This window comes from Corapipo altera, unplaced genomic scaffold, assembly GCF_003945725.1.
Source record: "Corapipo altera isolate COAL_440 unplaced genomic scaffold, ASM394572v1 2b, whole genome shotgun sequence".
Taxonomy (NCBI): domain Eukaryota; kingdom Metazoa; phylum Chordata; class Aves; order Passeriformes; family Pipridae; genus Corapipo; species Corapipo altera.
Genome location: NW_020884874.1, coordinates 8383684 through 8408472, shown reverse-complemented (window position 1 = coordinate 8408472; position 24789 = coordinate 8383684). Strand labels below are relative to the sequence as shown.

At 37.8% G+C, this 24789-nt stretch overlaps 1 protein-coding gene across 4 annotated transcripts in view; it reads right to left on the bottom strand.

Annotated features, from left to right (window-relative positions):
- Positions 1–3497: 3497 nt before the first annotated feature.
- Positions 3498–24789, bottom strand: part of AFG1L (AFG1 like ATPase) — a 59640-nt gene continuing 38348 nt past the window's right edge. For 2 of the 4 annotated variants that reach the window (XM_027633214.1, XM_027633221.1), the window contains 6 exons: positions 24162–24244; positions 20769–20839; positions 20412–20512; positions 6276–6419; positions 4469–4582; positions 3498–3722 (listed from right to left, as the gene is read on the bottom strand). In XM_027633214.1, coding sequence (XP_027489015.1) covers positions 3591–3722; positions 4469–4582; positions 6276–6419; positions 20412–20512; positions 20769–20839; positions 24162–24244 — 645 coding nt within the window. In that variant the 3' untranslated portion in view covers positions 3498–3590. Of the gene's footprint in view, positions 3723–4468; positions 4583–6275; positions 6420–11875; positions 12809–20411; positions 20513–20768; positions 20840–24161; positions 24245–24789 lie in introns of those variants that run through there. The other 2 variants (XM_027633228.1, XM_027633233.1) reach the window with 2 other exon arrangements.

Genomic DNA, 24789 nt, shown 5'->3' with positions numbered 1-24789 from the left:
ACCCTGGGCAGGACATATCCAGCATTGTTCACGGTGCCCCAGTGCAAGATTCTGGCCAGTGCCAATTGCATGAAGTTGTCTGACCTGAGAAGCAGTGCCCCCAACTCAGCATTAGAAAGAAACCTTACACACACTACAGCATCATTAGCAGTATCAAAAATAAGCAAATAGGGCCTCGCTTTCTTTGGGGAGGTAGATGGACATAAATGTGCTTCTTCTGCAGTTCCTGGGTGAATCTCCACCCCGGCATCTGGGCTGGCTGACAAACCTGTCTCCTTATGGGCCTGACCCAAAAGTGGCAATCCACCCTCTGCAGTGCAAGCACAAATACTGCACAGTGATTTAAGCAGTTTTTCTTGTTTTCAGCCCTAAAACACTTCCTGAATCTTCCCCATTTCTTCTCCTTGATTACTGACGGTACCTACCAGTGACTCCTAACAGGTGGCTTCCTTGCTGGCCAAGGAAAGACTGCACTGTGGTTTTATTTAGCAATATGCCCTGGAAGCAGCACTGGCTCTGGAGGCTTTTGGGAACTTTCCTCCTGTGGTTCAATGGAGCTCACCTATATCCTCAGAGGCTTTCAATGATACATCAGTCCCACTGCATTTAGGAGCTTCCAAAAACCTGGGGCATCCAAGTTCGGGGTGTGCACTCAGATTGCAGAAAAACCTCAAATAACAATTGGCAAAGCAGCAATAGTTTGAACACAAACAGGGATTCCCTGGTTAAAGGAGGTCAGTCATCACCCACACAGACAGTGGAAAAATACTTCACTTCCCTGTCCCGAAACAGTCTCTCTGGGAATGCAGAACCTGCCAGGACCTCTTCTCTCACACATCCCAAACATCTCACCTGTGTTCTGCAAGATTATGCACTTCCCCTGTACCACGTGACAGAGGAGGACATACAAGCTAAACATGTAAACAGTTTCTAAAAGAATATAAATAAATATCCAGATGCAAAGTGCTTTAGGGTATCTACCACCATCTCCCATTTTCCCACAACACACTCTGGTTCAGAGAAGGCAAGAGGCATTTGAATGCTACTGGAAAAAAGTCAAGGCTGAAGCTTCAGGCAAGTTATCAGCACAGACCCAGGCTGATAAGTACAGACTGCCATGTATAAATATAGAAGCACACACACTTAAATTATATATATTAGTTTCATCTAGATTTATATATACACATATAAATTAAATATACATATGTGTTTGTATATACAGACACACATGCATGAATCTCAATAGTCCCTCTGTTGAGAAACTCAATCCAAATCTCTGAAAACATACACCAATTATTTGTATACTTTCAAGTATAAGCAACGTATCCTCTTTCATAAAGTTTTCATAAATATGCATTAAAATTCTCTGTGGTAGTCACTCTTGTGGGAATAATAACATAATTGCATGAGTTGCAAACTATAAATATAGGCTTTAAACATTATTTGAAGAACAGGTATAGCCAGTATAAGCCAGAACCAACAGAAGGGATCAGAACAGAAAACCAGACTTGAGTATGTGGCTCCATAAGACAGGCAAGTGCACAGGACCTCTCCAGCCCTCCCTGCTGCCCAGAAGGTCCTTTTAAAAGCTGTCTGTAATTGTGGTGGGGGCTATGACTGAAACAATTTGATCAGGCTTAACAAAGGCAACAAAAAATGTTTGGTAACAGATAGAAAAAGGTCATGTTGCAAAATCCAAGAAAACCCCTTAACTTTGGGGGCAGTGTGTTACATATCTCCTCCCTAAGAGATGAAGGCAATCTTTTCAGTCCATCTACATGTTTTTTCCTACTCAAAATTTCTAAATACGCTCTTAAAATGACTGTTTATAAAAATACACTGTAAGTGAATACACACAATGTCGTGTTTTGTTTCAGTGAGATTAAAATCAAGAATGACACCATTGCATTTTTAACTAAAATATAAAATTTTCAACTACAAGCACGAGGATGGATGATGTGTCTTGAGGTATCAGTTACTATCCCACCTTTTCCATAAAACACATTCCTATTGTAATATGATGAATTGCTTCAGTAGTACTGCGTACTACTCTCCCCAGATCAGGGCAGGTGTATTAGCAGCGGTGGAAGGTTTGGTATAGATGAAGCCTGAGAAAATTCAGGGTACAGATATGTCACTGGTGTAGAGGCAGCATATCCAGACTTGCAAGAACCACAAAATTTAGAAAGAGTATTAACTGGCATTTATGTTACAGCATACCCTGTCTTATCATACTCTCTTTTCCCATCAATTACTTAAATCTTAATCCTGTGCAGTTTCAAGTACCTTCAAGCTCCTCCTCAGAGTTCTCTCTTGGTTCAAACCATTAGTCTTCAATGAACCAGACTGAGCAACAGCCTGATTACAAAAAACTCCTAGAGCCTGAAAGCCAGCAGATGGCTAGACTCAGAAAACAGAAGAAAACCCCAAAACATAACACACTACAGAGGAGTTTCAGGATTCTAGCAGGTGACTCCACCACCTTCCTGGGCATCCTGTTCCGATGCTGGACAACCCTTGCAGTGAAGAAACTCTTCAGGATGTCCAACCTGAACCTCCCCTGGTGCTGCTTGAGGCTATGTCCTCTCGTCCTGTTGCCAGCTGCCTGGGAGAAGAGACCCACCCCCACCTGGCTACAACTTCCTTTCAGGCAGTTTAAAGAGTGCTAAGGTCTCCTCTGAGCCTCCTTTTTTCCAGGCTAAACACCCACAGCTCCCTCAGCCATTCCTCATAGGACTTGTGCTGCAGACCCTTCACGAGCTTTGTTGCTCTTTGGACTCACTCCAGCACCTCAAGGACCTTCCTGTAGTGAGGGGCCCAGAACTGAACACAGGATTTGAGGTGCAGCCTCACCAGTACCCAGTACAGGGGGACAACTGCTGCCCTTGTCGTGCTGGCCACACTATTCCTGAGACAGGCCAGAATGCCATTGGCCTTCTTGGCCCCCTGGGCACACTGCTGGCTCATGTTCAGCCGCTGTTGACCAGCATCCCCAGGCCCTTTTTCACTGATGAGCTTTTCAGCCACTCTTCCCTCAGCCAGTAGCGCTGCAGGGAGTTGTTGGGAGCCAAGGGCAGGACCCAGCACTTAACCTTATTGAGTCTCATACAATTGGCCTTAGCCCAGGCCTGATCCAGCCTGTCCTGTCCTGATTGCTCTGCAGAGCCTTCCCACCCTCCAGCAGATCAACACTCCCACCCAACTTGGCATCCTCTGTGAATTTAGTGAGGGTGCACTCAATCCCTTTTTCCATATCATGGATAAAGATATTAAACAGGGCTGGCCCCAATACTGAACCCTGGGAAACTCCACTGGTGACCAGCCACCAGCTGGATGCAACTCCATTCACCATCACTCTCCAGGCCAGGCCATCCAGCCAGGCTTGAAGAAGAGCAAATGAAGGCCAAATTTCACATGTCCACACACTGGTGGTACAAAAAAAATAGCTAAGTCATTGTGTTTTAAACTTGAAAGACAATTGATGAAAGAAAACATGGTCCAGATGATAAAGTGCAATTATTATTTCAGTTGTGCTAAAAAGCTTTCCAATGCTGTACTTTTAATTCTTGGTGATTTCATTCAACTTTTAATTATGTTTTTTTGCTTCTGTCCCCATCTTGCCAGTACTGCTCAGTTTGCATCTCCGTAAGCCGCGACAGGGTACGCTGAAAGGCAAAGACTTCCTCTTCTCCTGTAAACATGGAGAGTCCTTTGGCAGAATCCTACATAAATATACAAAAACAGTACCACAGAACTGTGAGAGACAAGGCTGTACTGAAGTGCATCCTGTATAACTCCTAAGGCTCTGTGCTTTACAGGCTTTGACAAAACAGGACAGCAGCATGGCACCAAAAAATTAAAATTAACGTCTAAAATTAAAGAACCTATTTTAGCTAGGTAATCCTCTGAAGGAACATGGCAAAATGAATAACTGGGTTTTAAAACGACACGATGACATGTTAACCATCTGGTTTCCCTTTTTTTTTTTGACTAATTGCATACTGATTTAAACAAATTATTTAATAATTCATTAACGATAGCTAGGCTCTAGGGAAAAAGAAAAACAGAATAACCAACATGCAAATTAGTAATGTTTGTGAGGACTTGTAAGGCTGTTCTAGATAATCTAGGAAGAGGTAGAACAGACCACCTTTTATTTCTGTATTTTAAATGTAGGGGCTAAACTTAAATCAGTATTTTTATACAAGACTGAACAGATACAATGATTAACATTCGAAATTACCCTAAAACTTACACAAAATGGTTCTGTATATTGTGACATTTTCTTTTACTATGAATAAATAGCACAACATGTAATTATCAGAGCAACAGATACACTGCAGAAAAAGTAGCAAATCACCTGTTAAATGTTTTCTTGGTTCCTCTTCCTAAAATGCTGCTGTAATTATGAATTTATTTTGAAACCAAATTTTTGTTACAAAAGGGAGATGATGTTAATATCATGTACCTGGCTCAAGTCCAAATCATCCATCAACACTCTGTTGTCCTTTTGCTCACCACTGCTGTGTTCCACCAGGAACAAGCTTTCGAGAGGAGTCACTGCAGAACAGATAATACGCACCTGAGAGGAGGAAAACAGGCAAAATATCAACACTTGGGATTTACAGAACAGGGATAAAATACATGATCTGTGGAAAGCAAACTACAAATTATGTCTTTGGGGGTTTTTCCCAAGTATTTTTCCTTTCTCTTATTAGCACTGCTGTTACAGATTTACCTGACTTAGTCATTTGGAGTATTAAACTTACAGGATCTTTTCCTCAGTAACAATTCATGTAACTTTTACTCAGAGAACAAACAACTGTGCTACTAAATACTCAGAATATCTGCTATAGGCAATGAGTTAATGATAAAGTTTACTTTCTACAATATAACAGCTATGTAGTAACCAATGCCTTCTTTTCACCCATAGTTAGATTCCTCCCAGTAGATAGGTGCGCTGCACATGTATTTCCATTTAAAGAATGTTTAAATTCCAAATTTCCCAGAAGGCTGAGTGAAGTCTTTCTTTCTTTCTTTCATCTGTGCTATTCCAGTAAAAGTTATTTGCTAGTTACAATAATGATGCTGTTTTCATGTCTGCTGGGAGGAGATACAATGTGCAGTGAGATGTGGTATCTCTGGGGGGCTGCAAGGAAGACAGACTGAAATAGCACTACAGAAGGAGACTCTTGTTGAGAGCATGAAGGCAAAATGTTTGCATTGTGGACAGGTATCCACAAATACTCTCTCGGATATTTTCCCCAAGCAACTACTTTTGATGGGAGTTTAACACTTGTGTTTTTCCTGTGGAGGAAGTAATAGAAAGAGACTGCTTGCAATTCTTAATTACAGCACATGGATAGAGCGAACCACCCCCCTATTTCTAACACATTAGTTTAATACTGGTATATCCTTTTAGAAACTGTCCATTTCCAAATCATAAAGCATAAAGAATCTGGCTGATTTGAATAAGACTACTCATACACTGAGTTCAATACCTTGCTGAATTGGCGCCTTTCAGATCAGCAACCAATGCCAGAACATTCTTGAAAAAACCAACCTCAATCAATATTTCCTGGCCGCATAAATATTTAAATGTGTGCAAATATAATAATGCATAAACCAGGGTTTAATATCATGCATTACTTTTAAAAATATCACCTAAAACAGGAGCTTTCCTTTGTTTTAGTTGTGCTGATTTTTATTCTATGATTGAAACCTCTGTAAATCCACATAAAGTTCTGCATTTATCATTACTATTCCATGAGTAATTTTGCAACCTGGTGTAAAGTCTACAGTAACTGTTTCCTTTACACTGTAAGTGTGCTATCAACTCTTCCTTCCTGATCAGGAAGGTGCTGATTCCTGAACAAATGCCCATACAGATTAAAATCTAAAAATCTTAAATTGACTCCAGCACAGTTCACAGCACAATCTTTCATTATTAAAATGACATGGCTTCTGTTGTTTTCCCAAGTTAGGAAAGAAATAACATCCCCATTCAAGAAAGGCAAATGAGCTCAGGTTTATATTTATGCTTAATACTCACAGAAAACAAAAAAAACCCACCCTGCTTTATTTGCCTTTATTGCAATGGGGCCTTTTTTTTTTTTTTCTGAAGCTGGAACGATGTTTCTTTGCAGTGCTAGTTCATTCTGCCTATGTTTTCCAAACCATTACTACAGAAAGCCTTACTTCAAACCAGTTGTAACAGTCAGGTTTGAGGACTCCCAGTATTATTCCTATACATATAGGAAAGGTTTGGTTCTCACCTTATGCTCATAAAAGGTATCAATAAGAATAATGAAACGACGAGTTTCATTTGTCCTTTTTGTTACTGTAAGAAGTGGTATGTTACGAACGAACACTGTGTCAAAATGCTTTGATATTTCCAAATAGTCACTGGCTCCAAGAGGCTGAAACAAAACAAACCATAAGAAATGGAAACACACAGTAGGACACATAAACACTGAATCTTTATATACTACAATTACAGAAGAGAGCTGTAAAGTCCTGAGATCACATTCTTACTTTTGTTTCTTTGTATCTCATTTCAGGAATGCTTGCATTTGCCCTGAGGGACATAGGTACATATATGGCTGCTCATTCATACTGTTGGCTTTACATGAAGCGTTTCAGAGTTAAAAATATGGCTCTTCTGCACCCTGACAACATTATGATCTCTGTCTGACAATCTCAAATAAACTAATCACTATAAACTGTAATCCATGGAATAAAAGACATAGTTAAGCTGTGATTTCAACCTAAAGCATACATAATTTGAACAGGTAGTAGGATGCTTTCCAGCAGCAAGATTTTTAAATGCAAACACATAGACTAGTTACTAAATCCTAAGTAGACCTGCATTTAGTTCACCCAAGACTAACCCAGACTGAATAAAAATTGTATATTTTAAGTACCGAAAGCAAAAGGAAACAGACAAAAATACAATTTTGCAGCAGTTCCTTTGTTCATGGTTTCTCTTGTAATGATCAAATAAAAATCTTCAATAAGAACTTATTAGTTTCTCTTTCTGTATCTAAACCATCAACAGAAGATATGTACAAATAGTAGTAGCTCATTCAGGGACATTAATTTAAAATTACTTTTTCATTTCATGATTCTGCAAGATCTATCCTATCAGCACCACAGCCAGTACTTTATCTTGAGCTATTAAACTTCATACTCCTGAACTCATTTCATCAGTTTTAGTTGTGTGAATACTTCAGTATCTTGGATGCAACTACTCCAGAGACCAAGATTGGCAGCGTTTTGCGTGATAATGTCATGGCTCCCTTCCCAGCTAATGAAATGTGCTGTTACCAACAGTATAAGGCCCTGCAATACTGCTAACATTATAAACCAGTAAATAAAAAATATTTTCTCTAACTAAAATTGTTTGACAAATCTGCTGTAGGCCACGTGTAACTTCTCTACTAGAACCCTTCTGCAAGAAGTTATTTTAAGCAATTATTAATGGCTGTCCAACTTTAGCTTTTGTTTAGATGCTAGAATAAAAAACTTGTAGAAACAGTCTCTACAAAAGCACAAGGGAGTGAAGCCCTGATGGCATTCCAGAAATTCTTCTGAAAATTAATGGGAATAAGCTAACCCCCCAGGCAGGTATTAAAGCCTCTGACACTCAGCCAGTTCTCCCACTTGCAGTCTCATGAATCACCCTGCTTTCCCATTTCCAACCACACAACTTCACTGTAAAATCTAAGGAAAAGAATTATCACAAAAACGTTCAAGTGTTTCTAGCAATGTTTAAGAGCAGTACATGCTATATCCTCTCCTCAAAATTGTATTTACTGCTCATTTTCTTCCTCCATTTCAGTCCCCTACTAAAAGCAACACCACCAGGATACTGCTGGAGATTTAAGATTAGTGGTAAGCAAGTAGTTCAGGTAACAGTAATTTTTATTCCATACTTAGGACTGGAGTATTGTTAAGTACAGAGATCAAATATGCCTGTGTGATGAGTACCTGTGAGAGAGAACAGCAGTGATCTCATTGTACCTGAGAAAAGAAAGAATTTCTCATGTCTCCCTTTAGGTAAGAAATTACAGACATCACTGCTATGCTGATTCATTCTTTTGTCACACGAAGAGCCCAAGCGCTCTTCTGCTGAAACCCAAAACCCCGTGGAATTATTCTGTCCTGCCCCAGTGTGATGTACTTTCTCACCCAAACCATATGAATACACCCTTCTCATCTCAAATACAAAGTATAAAATATTGAAAGCCAATTCCTAAAACAAATAAATATATAAATAAAAATGAAGGAGTTCAACCTTTAGCAAAACAGGCAAACTGATGTGCCCAACTGCTCAGCTATGCTTCTAAGAACTTGGTGGGCACCTTGGTGGATATCCAAACAGGAAAATGAAAAACCTGAGGAGCTGGAGGGAGGAAATAGGTGGAGGACAAAAATAAGGCTAATGCAATTCAAATGGGAAGAATGGAAGATAGAATACTCATATTGCTTTTCATACAGACATAAAATCACAGTTAATAGAAGGTTATGATATACATCTTTATCACAATCAAACAAGAATTCAACCTGCTTCAGCAGTGCAAAAAGCAGGCAATTCAAGAATTCCTCTAATTAAGGACATAAAAGGCAGATCATTTCAAGCTGTAACAAGAATTTCTGAAACACCTACTCCAGCACTAAGTGATAATATTCTGTAAGTGTTGGCAGAAACATGCCTTTAGAGACTCCAAAATCTTACGCTTAAAAAGATCTGAGCCTAGCAGCTATATGAGTATTTTAACAGAGTAAGTTTGGTACCTCCCTGCCAAGATTCAAGTCTGATGAGATGCAACTGAAATGCTGAGTCAGCTACTCTGATATTACATATGGCTCAGCTGGCATCAGCTGTAGTTCTTTACATAGACGAGTTCTCAAACTCTCTGCTTTTGGAGTTTAGAGGCATAACCCTGGGGATGAAAGACAAAGCTTTTAATCTTGCTCCCAACATGACTTACTCTCCTCTTGGGAAGTCCTTTAATTTTCTTCTGCCTTACTCTACTTACCGTAAAAAGAAGGAACCACCAGCAAATTTGCAAATGCTCTGGGGACAGTTTAGAGTCCTTTTCATATTCCTCTAACCTTGTTATTGGCCTAACTTCCATGCTGCCTGTAATTGCTTCAAAACTCTTCTAACTCACCAGCTAACTCAAAATGCTCCAAATTCAGGAGACCATGATGCAAAGACCCCCTGACAGCTTCTAAGCTCACGTTCTCACTGGCCTGCCGCCCCCCAGAACTGGCATGATGCTGGCACAAGCAAGCACATACCAACTCTGTGCCACATAGGAAAGAGAGACAGAGGAAATGGGTTCAAGACCAGATTACGCCACTGCCAGGGGTTCTGGATGTACAGTCCATATACAGAAACTCCATTGAGGAGCAGATTTCTGTTGTTTCAGCAGCCAAAAGCTCTCCCCTTTACTGTACTGCCTTCAGGCCTTTTTTCTTCACCTTGCAGCATAGGCTGGGTCCTGACTGCCAACAACACGGGCTTAGACTAGGTGACAAGACTAGTGGCAAATGATTTGAGACACATAGCACTATCCCCTCTATAACCCTCCAGGGTTGAAATTTATTTTATGAATTTCATCCAGTCACAGAAAGTATATTATTTTAGTCAGTAGCATATGAAGGTACTTCTTTCTCTGAAGTTGCTAATGAAGCCATAAATCCTCCTAATATTGATACATATATATGCAATCCTCTTACTAAAAGTTTAGCCTGATTAATCTCATCCTCTGAACAACATTCTAAAAATAACTCAATTTGGTGTATGTTTCTGGTACTATCTGATCTCTTTTGTTTCATCAACTGTTCATCAAAACTCAACTTCAGAACAATAAAACATTTATGTAACAACTGTCACCATTTGTTACCGGTTCTTTCACATGCTACAATATTATTTTAAAAACCTGGAAACATGAACAGGTAAGAACTTTTCTTATGATATTATTGTTCCTGCATGTGTATATACAGTAAAACTGTTGTGGATTTTTGTCATTAACTCTGATGCCAGGAGTCAGTATTCTATATCGCACTAATGCAAAACACATTAGCACTACCATGGGCTATTCTCCTGACAGTGTGTTTCCTCCACTTCAGCCTACTTGACTGAGTTCTCACCTTCATTTGTTTTTGTTTCTCTGTCTACTTAATGCATTTTCAGCTGCCATCATCTCTGCTCAAGTAGGATGTTTATTATTTGGAGCCCTCTGTGGGCTGTTTTAAAAGTTAGTAGTCTCCTGTTTCTATTACGTAGTTCATTAAATTATAGCATAAAGCATCTTTCTTCTTTGTTGACTTATCGGTGACACAGTATATCATCTTTCAAAGATTGTCTGAAGAATACAGAATGCTTAAGATATGTTAGAAAAAGATATTTCATCTCAAGATAAACTGGGTTTTGTTGATGTTGGAAGATATTCCAGGGCCAGTTCCAGTAACATCCTGAAGAGTTGTAATTGACAATAACTATGATTTACTGCAGACACTCTAACAACCAAAAAATTACTAAAACCAACACACAATTTAAGACCAGATAATATTTCCAAATTAGACATTAAGCATAAATAAAAAAATACAGAGCTCTGTTCTTTCCAAAGGAGCCACATGCAATCATTACTGAGGCTGATAAAACAGAGAAATACTACTTGGATAATATTTCAAGACCATAATTCCAAGAAAGGAACAGAAAAACCTGAGGCATGATCTGTAATGCAGCAGCATGCTGAAGTTTAAATAAAAATTGGAAGATAGAGCGTGGCTAACTGGGTTAAAAAATTTAAAGATACTGATGGCAGTGCAAATCATAGAACCATAGACCAGTTTGGGTTGGAAGACACTTAAATATCATCTAGTTCAACAAGTAGAGCAAGAATCTGAGATCTGTAAACCCTGGGGTTAAAGATATTTTTTGGATCAAGTATAGCTCCTTACTATACTTCTTACCAGGCAGAAACTAATTTTGCTTGACCTTACAGCACAAGATTTTAGTCACATTTCTCATACTGGAAAGCTGTTTCAGAGCTTTCCTCTTCTGATTAAGAAGATGCTTGCTCCTATGTTCAGTCATCATTCAGCGCAACCACTCCTGCCTCAGAAGAGCTTAGAACAGTGACAGATATCCATACTGACCCTACAAAAAGTGAGATGTCTCAAAGACCTACCTATCAGCTGCTCAAAGCTGGCTGCAAAGTGGAAGAACCACAAAAGGCATGTTTCTGCTCCCAAATTTCCACTGCCAAATTTCCAGTTCCAATTCCAAAGTACGGCATTTGTCAGTGAAATGGTCTCCAAAACAGAAGGCTTAAAAAATTCATATATCTATTTAAATATTGACACTTACTGTTAAGATTTCAAAACCATGGTCAACAAACCTTTAAAAAAAGAGAAAGTAGTACACTTGGGAATTTAAGATACAAAACATTGAATTAAAAATGCAACCCTTCAAACTACAATCAGCTTTTATTTGGGTATTCCCTGATCTATAAAGTACAGGATCTAAACCCTCAAGGTTTATGCAGCTTTCAATGAAGGGAGTGCTTTCTAAAAATTAAGCTCTGATACACATAAAATATAAAACAGAAAGGAAGTTTGGCTAAAAATATTACTGTGTTACAATATTTCCACCTGAAATAAGTTTCTTGAGTTTCTTTTATAAAACATACTTGTGAGTTAGACAAGAGTGCCATGATCTAGTAAATGGACTGGATTTGGACCAAGGGTTGGACTCGATGATCTCGGAGGTCTTTTCCAACCCAATCGATTCTATGATTCTATGATAAGACAACTTTTTTCGGGGTATAGAAACCAATTACACTTCTAAAGCAAATGTAGCTAGTAAATGACAGGCTCTGAGTCCAGAGCTTAAGCTGCAAAAGCTGATCTCTGGCTGGGAATAAACCTAAGATCCTAAACCAAGGAAAACTGTGCTTCTAAAAGGTTACTAAAAATAGTGCCACCCATGGTATGTTTATTTACAACTACACTTGACAATCCTACAATCCTAAAGATGACACTAAATTATACAGTGGATAAATTTAGCAGATTTTAATGAAGGTAATTCCCTCAAAATGATTCAGGATCATTAAACTGCAAATGCAGTTGAGTTATGTCATCATCTAGGGGAGACATTCAGTTGACTTAAAGACAGACACTTGCATTTCTAAATCACTTGTTGCCTTTGAAAATTGTGACTTTTTTCTTTGCTTTTTTTTTTTTTTTCTTTTTATTTAAAGCTTAGTTACATCTTTCCTTTTGAAGTGCAAGCTATTCAAGTCAGGAACTACGTCTTCCTCCTGGTCTGCAGAGCGTGCCTATTGCAATGGAACAACAACCTAACAAAAACTGTTTGCCAATTATTTGTTGCGTTAATCTACACAAAAATTGTATTTTGCCAACTTCAGAAACGCTGAACAACTACTAGAGAAAAAATCACGGTAGGATAACCTTTTACAACATAGATATTGATATTAAATTTATTTTCCTAGCTTTCACACTGTTGTACGTTTCCTAATGGTTAGTATCATATGAAGACACTGTTCATTGGTACTGGGCGGTTGGATGAAAGGATATATTTGATTACCTAATGGAAAGACTATAGGATGCACGAACAAAAGTAATTCCACCTTTGTGAGGAAGAGGCTCCCGTGTTTGGGCACAGAAGGCAGCCGGCGTTCCCGGCAGAGGGCAGCAGCTGCTGCGCACAAGCGAGGGGAAGATTAAAAGGCAGCACTGTGGGGAAGACTGGATCTCTCGACTCCCTTAGGACCTGGAAGATTACACATAAGGTACACTGTTGTCTACATTATTTATACCAGATTCAAGCCAAACTGTCACACTTATCAGTTTTCAAGTAAAATTTTAAAGGGAAAGTGAAGAAAGAGGACTGGCAGAGGGCGATTTTTTCTAAGGCGTAATGAACACTGACCTTTATGTGTAAACACAGGGAAATGGGATATAACTTATATGTGCACAATTGCTAGTTTATATAGAGAGATTTTAAAACTGAATTGATATGTACATTTTATTTTAAAAAGTATTTGTGTGATCTTTCATTCACACGCTAACTCAATGAAAAAATTAACTAATTATGTTTTGCAAGAATCTAACTCCATTGGTAAATGTATCCCTCATTGTACAGACAGAGAAACTGGCAGAAAGAAATTAAAGGCCACAAAGAATGGGAAAGCTAATGTTAACATGGAAATTCTACAATAAATAGGAACTATGAGCCCCTATTCTGACTGGTGCCTCTCCCAGCCTTCTCTGGCTACATTTTTCATTTTATGGGGCCTTAGAAAAGGTGATAAAATAATAAACATTTTCATGAAAACCAAGCACAGTCCTTCCTGGATGACTTTGCTGGAGAATCACATTTACAGGGCTCTATTCTAGCGAGTAGGCAGCTACTTTCATGCCATGACAAACACTATCATGTGCCACACTGCCACAGAAACCCTGGAGTGTCAAGTCTGAAAAACTGTTTCTCATTTTGCTCTAAAGCAACCAAAATAGATCAATATCCTCTCATCCAGCATCTTGTAGTTTTCCACACGGTCAAATAGCCAGTAAAGAAAAAAAGCTAAGTGTATGCATTTGACATTAACTAAGTTAGCTAAAACTTGGGATTTTCCTCAACTGGGAATCTATGATTTAAAAAGTGATGCACACAATAGTTTGGCAAGTCAACAGAATGTCATATCAGCATTGCACACGATATATTATCTGTATTTTATTTTTATAATCATTAACGGACAACTGGCAATTAACAGTATCTGATGCATTATTTTAGACAGAATTAAGTCTTTATATTCTTGATATGAAAAGGTTTAATGCAAACACACGAAACAAGAAACAAAAGACTGTAATACTACAAAGGCACCAACTCTCTCTCTCAAGGCCTTCAGGTACTAATTAAAAAGCAGGTACTTTGAAACGTCTGCTTAAGCTAGATGTTTCAAATAGTATCAGATTATCAGTTGCTGATTTGCTATATTCATCTATTATGTATTATCTGACATTTCCTGAAATCATGTGATATCAAAGTGGAAAATGTTTTAATATTTCCCTTTAAAATAGAATTTTGATTTTACTTTGATGAAGGAAACATCAGTGAATTTGAAGAGGTTTTACAGGCTGTTCATATGAAATATTTAATTACAAAAGTCACTAAGTAATTGTCTGAGAAATTTCAAACACATTGTCTTAATCCTACACCAACAAACATAGATTTCTAGGTCTGTGTGATTATCCCTCTGGAATGCACTGTAACAATTACCCAAGACCAGACTAGAAGACACACTGTCGCAATGAAGTGAAAGTAGAGTCACTTGTGTGATAAATTATTTCTCAAATATAACAAAAGCATCTATGCTTTCATATTCTCCATTCACGTTGACTCTTGCAAAACTTAAGTTCTTTTTTCTGGAACCCTTAGGGGTTACAGATAGCCAAAGGAATCAATTAACCAGGTTTTGAGTACAACATTGTCCACTCATGCTGCAATGATTACTGACACCCACATGAGCAGCAGTTTACAACAGTTTCAGAAAACTCAAAAAATAATATTGCAACTATAAGATAATATTGCAAGAATTCAGTGTAATCAAAAATAATTCCCCCAAACCCCAAAATCTCTTCATTACACTCTCTTATCCCTCTACCTTAAACTAAAAAATGTTTTTGTAGTTATGAACCAAATGTAACAGAGGAAATGAGTTTAACCAAGTTAATTACATTAACTAAATCAAATTAGATGATATTTTGAGTTGTTCTGTCAGAAGATGGTGACAGTGTAATCTTTTTCACATACACACACACACACACACACTCTCACTACCTTGTATTTACTAGATGGGAAACACGTAAACAAGATTTGACATCCACCTTCCCTGACAAAACTAGTTTTCATCTTGAAACTTTCCCATTCTGAATGGATGCCTCAAACTGACTTCATATGAACATTCATCTCTGTGTGAATAGAAATTTACTTGTAAAAGTTTCAGTCAATTACTGTATTTCTGAGAGTAACTTAGTTACTTTCTGACTAATTTGCTCCTCAAGTTACTTTCCTTTAGCTCAATGAGAAGTTCGAGTGCTTCCATGACATAGACCAAGGCATGTAAAATTCTGAAGAAAGGTTGCTTGGTACCAGGGAAATGTCCTATATATGTCCCGTGAAATCCCCCTCGAATCCAAGGAAGTTACAAGCCTTGGAAAAACTCAGTCTGAACTGATTGCAACGATTCATAGTAGACTAAGTATTACCTTCGAAAAGCATGAGGGGGCTGAGAGCAGGTTATACCTCAGGATGGACTGGGGACATTCCCCTGACAGCTGCTTGAACTTGTTCACCACATGTGCAGGGGCAGTGACACAGCTTCCGACGGGCAGCAGGGACTGACTCTCACATCCTTAGTTTCAAGACAATTTAAGACCAGAGGAGATCATGAGGTACTTCAAGATCCTCCATTTTAGAGACAGCTAAGCCTAAAAACTAGTACGTAGCTCAAACACAAACACCTCCTCCTAAAATGACATCCAGTTTTGACCTGAAACACAGGACAAGGAGGCTCTGCCACTCCCTTCACTGTTTCAAATGTGTGAACAGGTCCTTTTCCTTTTTTTTTTTTTTTTTTTAATTTGGATCTCTCTGTAGTCTCTGGGTTTTATTATGCTGCCTTCTGCTAGATTTAGGATCCCACTAATACCTGGGGTTTTATTTTCCCTGTGAAAATAGCTGTATGTTATAAAATCATCTTCCAGTCCTCTTTTTGATAAGCTGAAAAAAACTGAACTGTAAGTCCGTCATCTGAGGGAACAAATGCTCCAGCTCAAATGATTTGTGGTTTCTTCAACAGCCCTGTCAGGTTTTTCAATGTATTTTCTAAAGTTTTCAGGATAAAACCACACCTAACATTCTGCCATCAATTTGAGATGTTTCTAAAATTAAAATAAACGTCCTACCCTTCTATTTATTTCCACTTTACCCACCCTAGATGAAATAAGGTCTTAAATGCTCTAACAGTGGACCAGAAGCTCCTTTTGAGCTGTTTGTCCATTACAATCCTTAAATCTGTTTCCAAGTCACTTTGCCTAGGGCACAGTCTCCTCCTCTGTTTGTGACTTGTGTCCCCAATTTCTAGCTGGAAACTGCGTGTTTGCTTAGATGTAAAAAAAGCAAAACAAAACAAACTCTCTTGCCTAAAAAAAACCACTTTCCCCAAAATCTCCATTTGGATGAGAAATAAATCACACACAGCATCCTTGTATTCATTGCTCTTCCCCCCAATACACACAGCACTCTGTATTTACAGCAAATTATTATATTATGATATATTCAAAGCTGCTGGGGAAAAAAACTATTATATTTGGCTTAGTATAAAAATGTGCTCATTAGAAATGCTACACTCAACCACAAACCTTCAGTAATAATTCTTTTTATATGTTAGTTAACTAACATAGCAATCCATTTAACGAATACTTCCTTGAGACTGCATAATGCTAATTTCCTAGTAAGAACAGCATTTTCAAAACTCAACTCCTCCTACAAAATCAGGGAGATTGGAGAATTAATTTCATTTCCATTCTTTAGTCATCTGCATGTATGAATCCAGAACCAGCTCCTCTATTACCCTTTCTGGACTAAAATCTTACCAACATCCGCAGTTATACCAGCCATCATGTGTATGTGCGAATTTTACTTGTTTCTTTTTTAATACTGGCATACAGAGGCATCCTTCTAGTGATGTGGACTTTCTCTTGGAATCCGACGTCTATCCAAAATAAAAAGGTAGTCAGAGATCTCAGCCTAGTTTTCCAGGACTCAGTGATACAAAATATATTTGCAGGCCACTTTTAACATATGCTAACTATTAACAGACTGAAAATTATTTCACTACCCTTTAGTGAAACAGTATTCCACTCTGCTTCACCTAGAACACATTTTTTTGCAAAACCTTTTCCTTTTTCCACATCATTATTTAAAGTTCATCCACCTCCAAGTAGGAATAAGCCAATAACATTCAGATAAAGTAAAACATATCAAAACTGCCATTTTACTTAAGTCTTTTATCTGAGAGACATGATATTTTCCCATTACCTTTATTTTAAAATTTTCCTGCACTTCATAACTAGTTGCCATTCATTCCATATTATTTGATTCTGTGTCAACAGTGACACAGGAAACACTTTTCCTATCTTTCTCCTCAAAGAGTCCTTCTTTTTTGTTGTTGTCATTTACACTTCCCTCTCCAGTTAGTCATGCTTCCCTTTTGCTTTTAAAAACTACTCTTCCTGAACAATCAAATATGTAACTTCGCTGTTTGGAAGTATCTTTTGGTTTCAAGGAATGTTAGAAAATTAAGGAGAAGATTGTTGCTGCACAACACAAATTTCTAGATGAATTCATCAATTTAAGTTCCCATAAAGGTGTTCCAACCAAACGACCTTGTACTGGATGTATTGCATTTTATGCTAGAAAATTATCATTTGCAATTTTTGGGATAATTACATTTCACCTTCTTCTGTGCTTCATCTACAGCATAAGATTCCCATACAATGGTGTATTTTCTTTATATGCTTTTTATAGCCACATGCTCAAGAAGCAATCCACCTCATTCTCCATTTGCAAGAGATCCCTAGGAGTACTACCCTCTTGGGTTTGTTAATTAGCAGACTGATTGATATGTATTCAAGAACCTTGTATTAATTAACTTTAAGGCAGGTACCAGTATCTTTAATGTTGCACATTGTCTTCCACCTGTTTCAGCCACTCTGTTCTTAAGTAGGCTGTAAGCACTGATTGCACATTATTATTTTATGAATTGTCCCACAAGGTTTCAATAATATCAGTTATATCTCATTTTCCCCCATTAATGAGAATTTACCATTTATCATGCTTGTCACCAGGTCTTACAACCGATATAAAACCAACTGCAAATCTTGTTTTCAGTTCTGTTATAATTTTAATGGGCTCCTATACTATAGTAACTTTAAATGTCATTTTTCTACCTAGGAGGCTTTTCTTGGGCTGAGCCCAGGGTGGGCTAAGCTCCACCCTGGTTGCTACAGGCTCCTCCAGCCAGGAGCCTCATGTCTCTTTATACAATCTGCCTTCCCATGGGACTTTGTCCCCATGTCCTGCACAAAGAAACCTGCAGATTCACTCCACGCAAATCCAACAAATTCCCCTCCAATACTTTCTTTTGTGGATCTTGCTTTTCATTACCTCTTTTTCAGCCTCCTACTTTCCTTTTTCTTAATAGTAGCATTTAGGATGCCTGTCACCTTACCTACCACTTGGCTTCACAAGAAGGAGCAAACACCTTGTAGCTATATCCCCTACAGATTTGTGCTTTATACTTCCACAAATCATTCCCACTTCCCATTCCAGCTTACTGGAATATATATGAATGACTTTATACTTCCTGTTGTGTGGAATGTCTCCTGGCTTTGGGGTATTTTTTGCTATAAACCACTGGGGCACTCTTCTGGATCCTACCTATGTCTTCTGTGACATGAGTGGGAGCAACTCTGATGGTTTAAAAAAGACACTGCATGTTTAAGTTTTTCCATCAAAAAGTTAAAGACTTCACAAAAAAGGAACATGGTTTCATGGTTTGACAGCTGAATTCTGATTTTTCCTTTTGCCTTTTATGAGATTTTAATGGCAACAGGGTGGGCAAATAGAGCAATGGGGCAGGCAAGATCCTAAATGCAGCTTATACCAAGGGGAATTTTCTACTGTTGCTATGAGTCACTACAAAAGTTACGATCATGAAAAAAATCATACTGGAGGCAACTCAAGCCTCCAAATTTAATACACAATTCCAAGTTCACGACTATACTTCTCTACCTATAAAGGGAGCACAGTGGTACCCCTTAAAAACATACTAATGTAATATTTATGAAGGTACATCAGTGAACTGAAGAGAAAAATCAAGGCACAATAAATAATTGTATGTAACAATTAAAGGTAGAAACAAATAGAGGCATATACAAAGAAAATAAGCGATGACTGAGGAAGCTGTTAAAGAAAAACATTTATTGTCTGCCATGTTGTCTTAGTTTTAAGCATGTGGTTGCACAGTTAGAGACTACCATAACACATATGCAGAAGGCATTTAAATCAAGACAGCATGACTTCCTAAGTCCTGGGCAATCAATGTAAGCACAGTGCTGTTAAACAGTGTTTAACATTTCATAAGGATTCTCTCTACTTGTTCTGAGTGCAAACCAAGCCCCTCAGCTCCATTACGCCAAGAAGACCTGAACTCCACGTAATACTTGAAGAGGATCAGAACCTTCAGACCCAAAGTAGTGGCCATTCACATGTGACCTATCAGAGCACTTCTACTTAGAAGCAACCTACCATCCCATTTAAGTACATAAGGCATTTACTGGACTAAAGGATTTTAAAAGTACCTGCTGACAGCATCACTTCCAGATATTTTAAGAGGCACAAGGAAGAAAAAGTCTCACAACTTCTAGTGAAAAGCAAGCTGTTCTACCCATGACATACCTCCCATCTTACAAATGGCTAACTGGTTTTGTCTGAAACTGAAAACCAACAGTCTAAAACCTACAGTCTGAAACTTAACCAGTGAAATTTCCATCCAAATAATTATCAGCTTGGTAGCTACAAGGAAGTGAAAGCATAATGTTATCACCAAAAGACTAGTCAGCATCCTGAATCAAAAGTGCCATCAGCCCAGTTTAGGGTTGTGATCATTTAACAATAACTTTATACATCAGTAGAGAGGTCACTAAGTACAGTGCAACTCCTGGGGAACTGTCTTCCAACCCACTGGAGGTCATACACAAACAAAGCTTTCCAGGGATCACATCCCACATGTTTAAGTAGAGAATTTGGCAATATTTACCAAAATCTGGGATATTTTGAGAAGTCCTGGGACTGAACAGCCCTTGTACACATAGTTGAAACTAAGGCATGCAACAACAGTGTTACTGTAGTGGTGCCAGGATCACTATTCATTTGCTTGAGCATCAACTTAAACTCAAGATTTTAAAAACAGCATTTGAATGCTATTTACATACTGATATGTTATGACCACTAATATACCAACAACAATGATGTTAGTCCAGGTAAATACTGCAGCAGGATTTTTGAAGACAGTCTGTGATACACCTAAGAGTGAATTTACTGTATCATTAAAAAGCAAATTATTATTGTTCTTTTGCCAAGGGTGCAGGTTTTTTTCCTGTTAAATTAAAAATCTTTTTGCCAAGTTAAAAGAAAGTCTTTTAAATTGGGAAAATAGTGAGTTTGTGCGGTTTGGATTCTTTTTTTTTTTCTTTTAAACTGTGAAAAGTCTGAGCATTAACTGATCTAGATTGGACTGGGTACTTACTCTGTCGCATAGCTCTTCAAACGTGAAGTCTGCAATGGTTCCACACGCTTTATTCAGCCTCAGCTCTCTGCCTTGCACTTTTAGAATCCTTGGTCTAGTTACTATGGGAACATGAACAAAGACTCAATCTTCTCTGGATAATTACTATAAAATTCATCTCTTACAGATAGGAAATGCATAGCTTCATGAATAATAGCACATGATTCAACACATAAATTAGACAAAATGCTGATACAATGACTGCCACTTGAGTGTGGCATCAACCCATATACAGCAATGGAACTTATTAATTGGTCAGTGGAGATTGGGCATTGTGTTCTAAATGTATTCTCTTTCAAGAGAAATTAACTTACGTACAATCATTTTGTTTCTGAGCCAGCTCATCAAACAACTTATCCATGACAGCCTCCACATCAGCTTCACTTGTGCTACAGTGAAAAGAATAATAGAATATGAAATTAATAACACTTGAAGCCAACATCAAACAGCTGCCTGAGCCTGCTTAGCTTTTTGCCCATAAAAAAAGGGAACAGGATGTTATGCTCTAAATACAAACATTACATTTAGAATACACTTAAAAGTAGAGAATATTAACTCTCAGGTAGATGATTCTGCCTTATTTGCATACACTGAAAGACTTCTGTGTTCAAGCTGTTTCCAGTAATGAGGCAATACAGATAGAGCAGATCCATTAACACTATGTGTACACAATGAGAAAAAAGGCTTCTGGCTCTATCTTGCATGCAAAATAAGAGCAAATAGACAAGGCAAGGCAGTCAAGCACCCAAAGAAGTATTCTTTGAAATTCCTGAGAGGGGACTTTGGGAAATTAAATGCTGAAGCACCTTCTTCTTTTTTGGGGGGGGGGGTTGGTGTCGAGGTCAAGTCAACTGATTGTATTGATCTAACAATTTGCAAAATTAAACTGTGAAATTAAAAATACCAGTTTAATTTTTGCAATAGTAATTTTATCAGTTCCCCCCCAAACTGTATCCCCAAGACAGAGGGTGAAAATGCAAAATACCTGTGCTGAGAGCTGAAGTTTATATTCACCTTCTGGTTGACACAAGAATTATAACTCAGTCCAATCAGATAATTTTTTTTATCGCTGAATGGGTTAGAGGGCAAACCTTTCCATGTTTCATTCTTAGAGATGGATAGATACAGCCAGACAGATCATATTTCTAGCTAAGAATAGTAAATTAATGCTACTGTAGACAACAAACTAAAACTAGGATATATAACGCTTCATTGACATTTGTACAGTCTCTTTTGGTGTGGAAGGTCTATTGCTTCATACAGTTCTAGACATCCTCTATATGAAAAATGAAGATCAGTGAGTGACACAATTACTCTCCTTATTAGGCCTTAAGCACCTTAAAAATACTAACAACAGAACTGAAATAACTACTTTTTAGCTCAAGCTTAACAATAACAAGCCTTACAGATACAAAGAATTTGGGGGAAAAGAAACCCACAAACTTCTGTAAATGCAGAACACTTTGAAAAACCGTTTCTGACTAGCAGATGATATAACATTCTACAAGTTTCTCTCAACATTGATATTTGCATGCTGCTTTCCTCTGACAAAATGACAAATGAAAATGAACAGACAAAACCAGAAAAAAGACCATAGAAGGTGGGAAAGAGCGTATATATCTGTATCAGAGGGTATGTGCATATGCATGCATATCATAATCAAAAAGGAAAGGCTACAACAAGAAACAGCTAAATATGATGCCAAGGTGGAGTGTTGCACCTAACTGCCAAGAAAGTTTGTTTTGAAAACAGACACCCGAGACTGAGATCAATGAAGTTGCTTTGATCAGGCATCTTGTAATTGTGTTACACTGATGGCTCTCAGATGAGTATGAAACAGCTTTAAACAACTCTCAGTTGCACATTTTAAATGAAGACAAGACTACACAAAATATGAAGCATCAAGAGGATTCTTAACAAAATGTGACAATGATACTATGACCCTTAATAGAGGAATGAAAACATGTTAGACAAGAACATCTTCTTTTGGGGACAAGACTGCTAACTAAATTTCAAAGATCTGTAGCAAAATACTGCATAGTACCTAATTTTAAAACAAAGCTAGTTCTGCAGTGTTGAAAGCTCCAGTGAACAAGTCTGAATAGAAGAATGAATGAGATTCCCTCAGAAAAAAAAAAAAGGATGATGAAATAAGTATCTTATTCCATTGGCAACTACAGGATTTTTTAAATTATATTTTACCCTCGGTGCTCCCTAATGATTTACACATCAAATTCTGAAGGTAACCCACATCCTTTCAATAAGAGAATACAAGACAGACATCTCCAATCTCTGCCATTCACTTGATCACAAGTTTTACAGCAGATTACCATGAAATATATTTCAGCTGGGTACTAGTCCTGCGACTTTGTTGTATTTCTTCTCCACTGAGAGCTGCTGCCACAGGCCTATTACCTGCTAGAAACCACCAGTGTGCTCTTGCTTTCTTCAGAGCATGGACACTGAGAAAAGAATACAGCAGGTGCTCTCCACAATTGTCAGACAAAGTCACCGAGTGCAGCAGGCACAGGAAGCAGTGCCGTGAGCAGGGACGGCGGCAATCGGAACAAGAGCCACGATGAGCATATCAGTGATATCAGAGATATCAGTGGCAGCTTCAAAAAGTACCTCTAAAGCAGACACTGCAAAGCTTAGAGAAAGCGGAGCCAGACAAGAATATGGAACAGGAGCTACTTTTCTTGAGCTCATACAGTCACAATTTGTTTGAGGATACAGAACCTGCACTGGACCTGTTTTCCATACATAAAATTCTGTCATTTCCTTCCAGAAGCAGAAAGAGTTACCTGTTGTAACTCTTCTAAGCATTATTCCTCCTTCCTACAACAACTACGTTGTCTAACTTTATAATAAAGTGACATGGACATACTTGGTCTCAAATACCTATCACAGTGATAAAAATACCACACCTTTCTCAATGGAAGCATGATCAATATTATCGCTGGGTTGAAAGCTAGAATAGTTATAAATCTCATCCTAAGCTATTGTTGTCTGCTTTGTTCAGGTTGTCACTGACTGAATAATACTACAAGAGCAAATACAAGACAGAAAAACGTTTGTATTGCAAAGGTTTCAAGGTATTTTTTTTAAAAAAGAGAGAATGTTCCTATTAGGCAGATTTATGCTGCAACCATAAGCATAACTGTGAATATCTTTTAAAAATTATTTATTTGCAAATATAAAAGGCTAAAGAAATTTTGTCATGGTAAACAGAAACAATCTGTCAAAACAGGAGGGTGTTGGGATTTTTCATCGACAGCACTCGAAACACCCAAAATTAAATGAATCCTTGTCATTGGATTTCTATAAATACTTAATTACTTAAATACAATAAGGATGTTCTTCTATTATAAGAGAATTGTGCAATCTCTCACAAGAGGATATTCATTACTTTCTAACCATCTGTCACTTCAGTTCTCCAAACACCACACCTCCCCAAAAAAATCTAATTAGTTTTTATTCAGTCACACATTATAAATGATGCTAGTGTGGATACTGAAAATATAGTTTAATGAAGTTAATATCAAGGCATAATGGAAGGCGGTTTGCTGAACAAAATGGACCAGAAGGCAAAAAAAGGAAAAGTCACACCCTGCTAATTCTACTATACATTTTTCATTTCCCATTGACTAGGAAATTGTTGGCTAATAAGAAGGAAAAAGAGAGCAAATACAACATCATAGATAAACTTACAGGTAGTAAAGTTTTCCAGCAGCTGGAAGCACTCGTTTCCTGTAGTCTATTCCAGAATCAAGCTGGACTGTGTTGCAGTATTTCTACAGAGACCAAGAAAAAAAGAAAAAAAAGAATAGCTTTCCTCAAGCCAAAGCTGTATTTACTATTGTCTGTGTTAGAGAGAAGACACACTGCTGTGATAAACCAACAGCATAAATATCATCTGTGAAACTGAAATTCAAGATCACAAAATTGAAGTCTCCTTTGCAATTATCAAAGCAAAGAAATAACCTGGAAATCATTCACATATTCAAAACAAAAAAGTAACGATTTTCACAAGTCCATCAGCTAGAAGATTAATATAGATTAGAAGCACATGAAATGCAGGTGAATATTATTTGTTCTCTATGGATACTGCTTTGTTGGAGGAGTCTGCAAAAATAATTATTTCCACATTAAAGTATATACATTTAGAAATACAAAATTAGTAGCATTAAGAGTTTAACAGACTACAAACAAATTCTCGCAACAAATGAAACTACTTCTATTTTATAAGCTAAAAATAATTTTATCTTTTCCTTTTACTAATAAGATTAAAAATTTTGCAAGTCAGACATCAAATATATGAACCACACCAGTCTGGCTG